This window comes from Aricia agestis, chromosome 8 (genome assembly GCF_905147365.1).
Source record: "Aricia agestis chromosome 8, ilAriAges1.1, whole genome shotgun sequence".
NCBI classification, from domain to species: Eukaryota; Metazoa; Arthropoda; class Insecta; order Lepidoptera; family Lycaenidae; genus Aricia; species Aricia agestis.
This window is the reverse complement of record NC_056413.1, coordinates 252,874-264,761: the sequence shown is the minus strand read 5'-3', so window position 1 is coordinate 264,761 and position 11,888 is coordinate 252,874. Positions and strand designations below refer to the sequence as shown.

At 36.5% G+C, this 11,888-nt stretch overlaps 1 protein-coding gene across 1 annotated transcript in view; it reads left to right on the top strand.

The window, feature by feature from the left end:
- The first annotated feature begins 5,580 nt into the window (after positions 1–5,580).
- The window catches only part of LOC121729995 (transcription factor GATA-5-like), a 38,083-nt gene continuing 31,775 nt past the window's right edge, over positions 5,581–11,888 (top strand). The window contains exon 1 of the mRNA XM_042118786.1: positions 5,581–5,688. Within this exon, the coding sequence (XP_041974720.1) occupies positions 5,592–5,688 (97 nt within the window). The 5' untranslated portion in view covers positions 5,581–5,591. The remainder of the gene's footprint in view (positions 5,689–11,888) is intronic.

The window sequence follows — 11,888 nt, the reverse complement described above, 5'->3', positions numbered from 1 at the left end:
ATCCCGAAGCCGGATGGAATCAGTGCCAATGTCAAGTTGATAATAATAATATTTGACAGCACTATTTCACCTGTCTTATACTAGATGGCGCTTTTAACGTAAACCTTTGCTTAACACAACGCCATCTGTGAAAACGACATGGAACTAAGATATTATGCAGTTCGCAGCGCGAGACAGGTAGCCCGACGTTATTCTAGTATGATTTTGTTTTTTAACTGTTTGATTAGATGGCGCTAGGAGTCCTTATCAACGTGACGGATACAAAATATTTAACCGACTGCCAAAAAGGAGAAGGTTATAAAATGTTCGTCTGTATATTTTTCAGTAGTATGTACTTATTTTAAGGCTTGGAGGATCACAAATTATTACAAACTACAATTTTCTTTGTTGTAAGTACGTATCGAGAACAAATAATGCACAATAATAATTATATTATATATATATATATATATATATATATATATATATATATATATATATATATATATATATATATATATATATATATATATATATATATATATATATATATATATATATATATATATATATATATATATATATATATATATAAATATATATATATATAAATATGTCACCATGGCAAAGTCCATCGCTATCCCGTCGCACAAACAATGGTCGCCGTCAGTCTCGAGTTGTAATAATTTACTATTATTTATTCAATAAATGCTCTTATCAATATAAAAAGTACCCCGTAGCCGATTCTCAGACCCACTGAATATGCATATAAAATTTGGTTAAAATCAGTAAAGCCGTTTCGGAGGAGTACGCTATCTAACATTGTGTCAACACGAGAATTTTTATATGTTTGATGTAGAGTTCCAAACATAAATAAATGATAATTATATTTTTTAAGTTTAGTTTTTTTTTTTATTGTATCCGGGTTTTAACATTGTCCGTCCAAATTCACTGATAAATTATACACGTTTCTGTGGACAGACTAAATTAATATGGTTTTTGGAGAGTACCAAAACAAATGAGGACTCTGGACTTTTATATAAGGCCTTGTACAAAGAGTATCACGTACGTGATAGAGGCAAATATCTAATCTAAGGAGCTCTACAATAATAATTTACGATTTGTTTATTTTCCAATCCCCTACCCTTTTCCCTCCCCTACCCTCTCCTATTTCCTTCCCTAGCCCTACCTTCTCCTATTTCCTTCCCTACCCTCCCCTATTCCCTTCCCTACCCTCCCCTATTACCCTATTCCCTCTATTTAAGAGGGCCATTTTATTTTAAAACTATTATTAAATATTAAAGTACACATATAAAAAAAATAATTTGTGAAAAATTTAAGTGCCTACCTCTTACCATTATTGACATAGAGCGAAAAAGGCCTAAAAAATCACGTTTGTTGTATGGGAGCCCCCCTTAAATATAAATTTTATTTTGTTTTCAGTATTTGTCGTTATAGCGGCAACAGATATACACAATCTGTGAAAATTTCAGAAGTCTAGCTATAGCGTTTCGTGAGATACAGCCTGGAGACAGACAGACGGACAGACAGCACAATATGAGTCAAAATTTAAAGATAAGTAACTTTAACGGACGGATGATGTAAAGTTCGGATAGGCTAAATACTAGAATAAAAGCTGGGCTACTTAATCATGTTTCATGTCGTAAATCACAATAACAAATAATTTTTTTATGAAATAAGGGGGCAAACGAGCAAACGGGTCACCTGATGGAAAGCAACTTCCGTCGCCCATGGACACTCACAGCATCAGAAGAGCTGCAGGTGCGTTGCCGGCCTTTTAAGAGGGAATACGCTCTTTTCTTGAAGGTTTGCAGGTCGTATAGGTCCGGAAATACTGCTGGTGACAGTTCGTTCCAGAGTTTTACAGTGCACGGCAGAAAGTTACGCGAAAAACGCACTGTGGAAGACTGCCACTCATCAAGGTGATGAGGATGGTATGTTTTTTGCGTGGGACGATGGCGTATACTAAACTTAGACAACATACCAAATTTCAACTTTCTAGCACTTCAGGAAGTAGCCAAACATTTTGATGATCATCAGTGTGTCAGTGACGAAATCAGCGTATTTTAGATATCAATAAAATCTTAAGTATTACAGCTATTCAATTTAGACTTTGTAAGTTTAATAACTCTATTATTGTCATAGTATCCTGAGAACATGAACTATCTTGTACATCGGAAACCAATTATATGAAGGTTCAAAAAACCGACGAAACACTTTGAGAATTGAGAAAAGGTGGGGTGTCCCCATGCACTTCGCTTGGCTCGTCTTGCCGGAGGCACTACCGTGCCCCCAGATAGCGTGTTATAATGAGGGACTTAAAGTTCATGAGATAATAATTATTATGGCAGCTGTTCATGAAATTGTCACGAGAAACTACATTAGCGGTAGCATAGCACCTGATCGGAGGTGCCAGGAGAATGTCGGAAAAAATTTATTGACAGTTTTTGGAAACATGAGTCCTGCAGCCGCTTTGCTTGAGTCGGGTTTGCCTCTAACGGCAAATAAAATAATCTAATACCCTCATTGTCTATAAAGTGTCAAAAACTCTAAACTACAATTAGGCTGTCAGATAGTCGGTAGTTTAATGCAAATATGGCACCGAGACAAACCCTTGTCGGGTCTAATGCTGCCATTCGGTTTAAATATCATTGTGTATCCTATGCTTAATAAATAAATAAAACAAAAGAAAGTTTATATACTAACTGTACGTGATAATGTAGATCCTATAAACGTATATAATATATATATAAAATTTAAATTTTTTGATTACGATTTTATTCGGTGGTGATATATATATATATATATATATATATATATATATATATATATATATATATATATATATATATATATATATATATATATATATCACCACCGAATAAAATCGTAATCAAAAAATTTAAATTTTACAGGAAGAAATAAAAACGGTTTTTGGCTCATAACTTTTTAACAGGTTCACACAGGAAAATTATTTTTATACCAAAAGAAAGCTAATTTTTTTTGCGATATCTTAATGTTTTTAAAAAATATAATGATGTTTCTTACTGATATTATAAGTCAAAAAGTATAATACCGAAATTTAAATAAAATTTTTGTCCGTAACACATCAATACGATATTATTCGGGTAAGTTGTCGACAACGAACTACACAGTAATAGTTGGATGCGATCCTATTGGCTGTCTTACAGATATGTTTACTGGCTCTGTAATCGACTGTTACCATTATATTCGACGCTAACAGTAAGTCACATGTATTAACTTTATTATTCCATGGCAAGCGAAACATACTTTATATATGTAAAAATATAATACAGAATTTAAAAAACATAAAATATATTGTAATAATTAACTGGATTCTTAAATAAAACCATTTTTTATTTTTATTTTAAAGGTATTTTAATAATATTATAACAAAAGGTAAGTATATAAAATTTTACAGTAAAATAACAATCAGTTATACTTTTTTTATACCTCCGAAGCCTCATATAGGTCTAATTCATCGAGATCGTTTGACTGTGTCTGTTCCGAATTTCCACAACAGACAAATGAGTTGTAAAAAGCGTGATAATGTTTAGGAATGTGTTGATTAGCACATAGACCAAGTAAATCATCATACAGAGGCTTAGGCAGGGGCAAAGGCGATAAAGATGTGTCAAGTCTGTATCTAAGTTTGTAGGTGCCAAATTTTTTGGGCGCCGCCCACGTTTTGATTTGTTGCCGTCAGAATCAGTATCTAAGTCAATGTATTCCTCATTAAAATTATATTTCAATTGCAACACATGAGGTCTTTCTTGAGACACCTTTATTTCCTTTACTTTCGACGATGAAATCTTTTACCCTGTGTATCTTTAAGCCAGTTTTTATTGACAATGAGGCGTTTTAAATCAAAAAAGTTATTTTGCTCCATTTCTTTTACAATATATTTCTCGCCTTTACCTTTGCATTTTGTATTATGCTGTAGACTTGGTCTGGGGTGTACAAAACTTTATTTTTCATTGCACGTTCAACACACGAGTGCATACTGTCACCCTCACTCTGACTATGGCTGGTCTCAAAAAAACGATGGGTTATACATTCCAGTCCGTAAGTTTTTAAAGCATAAAGATACATCGCAAAAATAAATCAATTTTTATTCTGCCACTGCACAGCCGTCAAAATAGAAAGATATATTTTTATGCCTTTTTGTGATTCCTCTTGTATGAATTGTAGTAAACAGCTACCGATTTCATTTGATCCTCTTTTGGCAACAGAAAGATGCCAGACATAGCAATAAATTATAAAAAATATTAAGTGAGTTAAAAATGGCGCAAAGTTATAAATGGGGTACTTTCGCTTATAATGAAAAATACCCACCTCAGATTGAGGAACGCTGAGTTCTTTTTCCAAATCGAAAACGGCAACGGTGGTTCTAGTGGGATCAACCGAAGCTTTTTCTTCCCTTTTAATTTCGCGAACTTCGTCTTTACGTTCCCGATGTTTCCTATAACTGTCTTCTAAAGATACCTTTTCTGTATCTGTAGCTTGATCGTACTGGGAGCAATTTGAACACAAATCCTTTTTTGGTTTAAAAAAGGAATAATTGTATTCCATATTAAAAATAGACTCATGCTGCCGCTTAGAAACAAAATGTTCCTGTGCATAATTTTGATTTGAGAACCAAGATTGATATAACCTATACATTTTTGAAATATTAAGGTTCTCTGATAAATACAGACGTGATGACTCCTTCCTAACATAGTGTGATTCTACTACAGGAAATAGATTAATATGTTTCATAATAATTTCCTTTGTAGTGCTATCAATTTAATGGGGCCTATTCAAATGTTTTCCTCTATTATATATCATGCTTTCATCCTTTTTATTTTTTAGACAGTATTTTTTTATTCATTTTTTTAGACAGTATTCTATATAACCATTATTACTTTTAGAACATAAAATCGCAATATATAATTACTAAAAATATGAAATGTACTTTTTACCCGAATAATATGGTAATGTCCTGACTGACATCTGTTTTTAGCCGCCTTTTGTGTTCGTCGTACAGTTTGTTGCTTATGCGTAGGCGAATAATACTTGTATGTTTATTACAAAATATGTATCTCAAAAACTATCAGCCCGACCGCTATGAAAAAAATTCACGAGGTGGAATTGGCCTTCAAAAGCAATAATCCGTTATAAAAGCACTTCTATAGTAATAGTCGATTACGATACTATTCGGTGGGGGCGGCGATATATATATATATATATATATCGCCGGCCCCACCAAATAGTATCGTAATCGATATATATATAGCTAGCCAGCCGACCCTGCTAGTAGTGGGGTTCGTTAGTATCCTGCAATGAATTCTGAAGTAAAAGTCTACTTTGGCGATGGCACGATCGCAATAATATGTATCAGATTAAGCTGCACGTTATTAAGATATTAATACCGGCTGTTTATATTTTTTTCATTGTAGGTATGATGTGCTGGTACCCGCTGGCCTGTGGCCCGGTGGCCCAGCGCGGGGCGGGCGCGGGGCGGAGCAGGCGCGGCGGGGGCGGCGCGGGCGGCGGGACTCGCGCGCAGTCCGCCGCCGCGCGCGCCCGCCATGCTCCGCGCCGCGCACGACCACGACGGGCGCCCGCCCGACCACCATCGAGACCACGACCACGACGATATGACCACGAAGACCGAGTACCCCTACGGTGAGTCTCACGTCAGAACTGCATCACACGAATTGCGCCCGAAGCAGCACGCAGACCGCAGATAAAAATAAAAAAAAATATCGCATGACATTGATTTTCATCTGGGGAAATAGCACTGTTGTATCGCGAACGCCAGAAGGCTGCAGTCGCGGGTGCAGCGCAGGTGCGCGGGCGGAGTGTGTTATCATCCGCCGATTAGATAAAGCGAAATCGCTCAACCTCCCGCCGCAGTAGACGAGTGCGGGCCGCGCCGCGAGCGCGCTTCCGCAGCGTAGCACCACGCAGCACAGTGCAGCATCCGGCAGCACGCAGCAGCGGCGCTGCGCCCGCGACTGTGATGTGCTCCCCGACCGCGACGTAGGTAGCCGCGACTTCCGCCCGGTAGCGGGGACTCGTGAACGATCGTAGTGTTGTAGTGTTCGGCACTTGCGAAACGGCGAACATCCACACATAATCATGCTGCATACACATTACACACAGTCACACATATGCAAGATACGGAAATCAATAGTTACAATGTTGGTTACAAATGTATGCCAATTTCAATAACTGGTGGATTATTATTGAATCATATCAGCTGATATCCTAGACGCTAGAGGCCCACTCAAAGAACTTGTAAGAGTAAGTAAGTATAAGAAGTATAGACAGTGTGATAAACGAAAACCGCCCAATTTTCCGCCCAAATCATTTTTGCGTGTCGTGTCGCCAGCTTTCACTTTCCTCATTCATCATTCCTCAATATATTTTTTATAAACAAAACCAGGAGCTGCTATTAATACTTGCGTTTTAAATCGATAAAAAATATTATCAATGAACCCATTCTTATATTATCTCATCATAACATCATTAAAGCTCGCTTCATTTACAAAAGTTCACGGGATTATAGTTTATTGCCAGCAGTGCCAGGCTTCGGCGCCGCGTCGGTATTGTGAGAACTACAAGATGTTCAGAGGTATTTTACCTTTGATAGAACTTTATGCAGACTACATAAGGATCGCTCTCTAACAATCTCCGGGAAAAATAACTCCGAACTAGTAAAAGCTCGCTACGCAGCGCGTTGGAAAACATACGCGTCGGTATAGGTAGTGCAGTAGGCATACGCTGGTATCATGTTAGGGAACATACCCACAATACGTAACTTATATAGAGGAGGAGGGGGGGGGGGACAAAACAACACTTGGTAGCCGAAGGGGGAGGGAGTATTGTTACAGTTTGTAATCAATGTCTTATGGAAAAATGTTAAAGATGCTTAATATTTTGCAAAGGAGTACTAGTATACGTAGTAAGAGGAGGGGTTAAAAATAGCATACAAGCTGTCAAGTAGTTTGGATACGTTCCCTTATAATGTAGTAGGTAGTGTACCGGCATACGGCACGGTAAGTAGGTCGCTGGGTACTTCCGCGAGGTTACAACGAACCCTTTATTGCGGCTAGCCTTACAAACACGGCAGTGCGTTCAAAGTTATATTGCCTGGGGCTGGGAGTAACGTCGTTGGCATACAGGTTCTATTGGAAGTGAAAAAAGTCTAAGCCAATCAATATTACGAAGTGTAGATACCAAATGATGCAGAATTTATTATTGTCACTACCAGAGTATTCCCGAGTATATTACGTCTATAAAATCTTTATAACCTCGACCATTTACATTATAAAAATAAAAAAAGTTACGAGACAAAGCTTTTAGTATCAATGAGACTATTAATTGTTATTTTTAATTGTTAATTGTTATGGTCGCTGTTAAGAGCTCACCTGACTCTAAAAATCCATCATCGTCCTTCTCTCTTCACACTCACGCCCGTCTTTCGTATGCCAGGTGAAAAAGGACGGCGCGGAATCATCGCCGAGTTAGTTTTACTTGAATAAAAGACGAACTATAATGATTATGAAAAAAGTGTTTTGAGCAAATTTAGGTTTTATCAATACCTTTTTAGATATTAAAAAATATTAAAGAAAAGACAGCAAACTTCGAAGATCCAAGCAAAAATGTGTCTAAAACAAGGTTTTTTGTAAAAAAGAAGCTATCGAGCATTTTTTGAGTAATCGTGTTTTCGTCTTGAGCATTTAATCTTTATGAACTGAAGTTACTTGTGTCAAAAAATCAGTTTTCTAGACCTTACAGATTTTGAGATCTAGGTTAATGTATGTAATCAAGTTAGGGTCATATGGGCTCTTAAGCATTAGTGTGCTAACCCAAAATTTTTCGGGTCATTAAATTTTGAATGCAGTCTTGTTATAAATTAATAATTATCTAAAGAACATAACTGCATTCATAACTCAATACACAATTTAATGAGGGTAAGTACACGAATGCTTAGCAGCGTCCTGGTAACACTAGGGCTAAAAAACATACGATTTAAGGATTCACAATTTGACATAATAAAGTGTTAGAAATGCTTTCGTCTGCTCTATGGGTAATACTCCCACCGTCGCGTCGGGGTCACTCCTGGCGCTGCACTTGACACCGGTTCGCTGACGGCGTCTTGTGACGCGGACGGTGTCGGGTGACGCTCATTCAGGACTGCGTGCCTCTTAAACTCTCTTCCATTCATGTACTCAAATATCAAACGTCCGAAGGTTAGATTTTTGGCTATGATGGAACAATGTTGAAGCTTAATGTTCGTTGTTTTTGAACAAGATATTGAATCCTTTCGTGCATTCAAGTCATTGCTTTATATATTATATTATATTGCTAAATGTAATGTGACACTAGCTGGCGACTCTCCCTGTCTGCACTATGGGAGTACGACCAAGGAGAGCCAGCGACCAGTGTAAGACTATTGCAGAGAATATATATTAGAAATGATACTGGGCTATGGGGGTGAAGTGCTAATGAACTGGGTAACTGGGACTATAGAAGGACTATGACGTCTGCCGATATAACATGGAAACATGTATCATAATGTTGGCAGACGGTGACTCGCCAACTATATGATAGAACTTCGAGACAACAAATCCGGAGGAATGGTACCTACATTTTGTCCCGATAGTAAATAGCGTGTGTATTTTCCCGTGACCTTCTTTATATTTGTGCCAATTGTCTTCATCAAAATGTGATTTTACAAGTATTTAATCTATGACAAACCTTGCCTCTTCATAATAAATTAAGTATAATAATATTATTATTTTGGTGAGAGAGCTTCAAATAAAATAAGTTGTGCCTATTGCAATTTTTTTATTTTTAAAGCATCTTCTTGTGATGCATTTTTTTATATTATTTGAATGGACAAACTTAACTTGACGTGAAGGAACATAGACTATATTTTGTGGAAAAATGCGGGGTGTCCGTGGAATTCCTAATTCACACGGGCGAAGTCACGCGGAACGTCTAGTTATGAATAATAAAATAATGGTGAATTCATTTTGTAACTTTTTGTATGGAATTACAATTTTATTATTTTCGAGTACAGACTCGAGAATAATGAAAAGAAAGAATGTAGAGACATTCAGCCTGGAGATATCTGTAGTTGCCTCTATATCAGTTGGTATAATTGTAGCGAAGCTTTTGGGTTTCAAAACTTTTTTTAATATTAAACTTTTGTTGCATATTCATATAATATAAAATAAAATTGCTCGCTTAAATAAAACTGTATGTAGAGATGGAGCTGTCGACCTGCGCGGGCGGCGGCGGAGGACGGCGCGGGGCGGCGGGGCGAGGGGGGGAGGGTGCTGATAACAGCTCGCAGCTGACCCCGCGCTCCGCCCGCCCCGCACCTCATCCCCGCGGTCGCCCAGCTACATGTCACCAACAGCCCGCTGTTAACGTTTGCTAAACATAACATCATATTTTATTACCTAGACTCTGTAGTCTTTGATTATATACTACGTATAATCATAGTCTGTAGTATTGAAAGTTGCGTCAACAATCAGCATACAGTGCAGTGCACACGGGGCGGCCTGATAATGATTAATAATATGTTGATCTACACCCTTTAATCTCTATAAAATTCTTTAGAAATTCGTAACATTATAAGAAGAAAAGTTCCGAAAATATTGGACCGTTTTTGATGAAAGGCCGAGACATAGAGCGGACCACAGGCAAGAACTTAGGCTAGTTTTTACTGCAGGAATATTTTTCGGTTTTTTAGGTCTCTACAATAAATAAATAAATAAGAAATAAATATTAGATCTGTTCAGGAGACTCGAAAAGGAACCTTAATACTATATATTTTAGAAAAAATAGATTTTGTACATTGCCTTGGTTTATTTAAATAATCCAATAATTGTTTTTAAAATGGTATATTTAAAATATGAGTAAGAAATAAACAACATATTGTAATAATTGAAACAAAACGTACTCAAAGTGTTGACAAACGTGCCTGGCGCATTATGTAGAGTCCGCGCGCGCGGCGTGTGATGTTGAATGGATGTAAATTTCACAATTAAATGGACACGTGGAACGTACTTAGTTTTCAAGGCTAAATATTACATTTTCCCAGTGAGTAGTTATAAAATATAATTTAAAAATTTGAAGAAAAAAAACGACGGAAAAAAAGTTGTATGATGAACAATTTTAGGTGTGTCTTAAATATGAAATTGTTTTCATGTTAAAAAGCAGCTGCCTCTATTTATATAAAAATAATTATTATCCTATGAAAACTGAAAATATCGCCGTATTATAATTATTTCATATCCTTTTCCTGGAGGCAAAGTAATGTAAACATTAAACGCCAAATTTATCTAAAACTAATCAGCGCGAAGTTATTTTCAGCTTCCAGCGTGACAAGCTTACAGACTGATATATTCTCTCACTTATTATAACAAATAGGAACGTGTAAACGGGGAAAAGTGTAGGAAAATAGCACACTCGTAGTGTATGCAACTACCTTATCAACGCGATCGACCATAAAACGTGAAACAATGGTGACCTAATAGTACCTCGCTAGCTCTATGTAGAGCAAATTACAGTGCTCCGTGCACGGCGTTTCTACGACTAACAGAGATTTCAGTTGTTGAAGTTTAAAACAATACAAATTCATATTGACATCACAATACACAAAACCAACGTTAGTTATGTCTATTGTGCTGATATGATTAATTTGGAAAAGAGGCATTACCTACCTTTTTTTTGCTACCTTTTCTCGTTTAAGCGCATCACAGACGGTGAAGATACTATAATATTTTATCTTAAGATGCCCAAATATAAAATATTATAGTATCTTAAACTATCAGACACGGCTAAGATACGATATTATTAAAAATCTGTTCATTTCCTTACGAGTCTGCGTTGGTGCCACACATATTCCTTGTTAGAGTTCTATATAAATACAGGGTGATGGACTATGAGTGATACTGCCTTACTTCTTGATTTGTTAGACAGCTCCTCAGATGATGATTCTGATATAGAATGTGAAATGCAGATTACAGTAGTACATTCCAAAAGGAGAAACATTTGGATAGAACTCTCCTCACATAAAAAAGAGAAAAACCTGCAGCGAATTTAACTTTTATCAAGATCTGTCAACAAAGAAGTTTCAGGAGTATTTTAGAAATTCAAGAGAAACATTCATTTCGATTCATGAGCTTTTTAAGCTAGCCATAAATTATAAGTCAATTTTATTTAAAACGAGCTTTTGCCCGCGGCTTCGCTCGCGCTACAAACTTTCATCCCCTATTTTAACCCCTTGGGGTTGGAATTTATCAAAATCCTTTCTTAGCGGATGCCTTCGTCATAACATCTACCTGCATGTCAAATTTCAGTCCAATCCGTTCAGTGGTTTGGGCTGTGCGTTGATAGATCACTATGTCAATAAGTCAGTCAGTCACCTTTGAGTTTTATATATATAGATATAAATTATCCGAAATGTTCCTTTTTCCCTCAAAATGTAACTTTTCGAATGATAGTATGTAACTTTCGAACATACAGCACTGGCAACACTGCATCCACTAATGCGTCCTATCACCGATGAGCCCGCTGCCCAATACAAAAACACCCTGTATTTATAAAGATAAATATATTTCGCATCTTAAGATAAAATATTAAGATACGAAATATATATTTCGTATCTTAAGATAAAATATTAAGATACGAAATATATATTTCCATATCGCTCGGTATCTTAAGATACAAAATATAAAATATAAATTAACTTCGTCGTGTGTGATGTTTTATAGGATTTCTATGGTGAGCGATATTCTAAAATATGCTCTAAGATAATATATATTTTATATTATCTTCACCGTCTGTGATGCGCTTTAAGCATG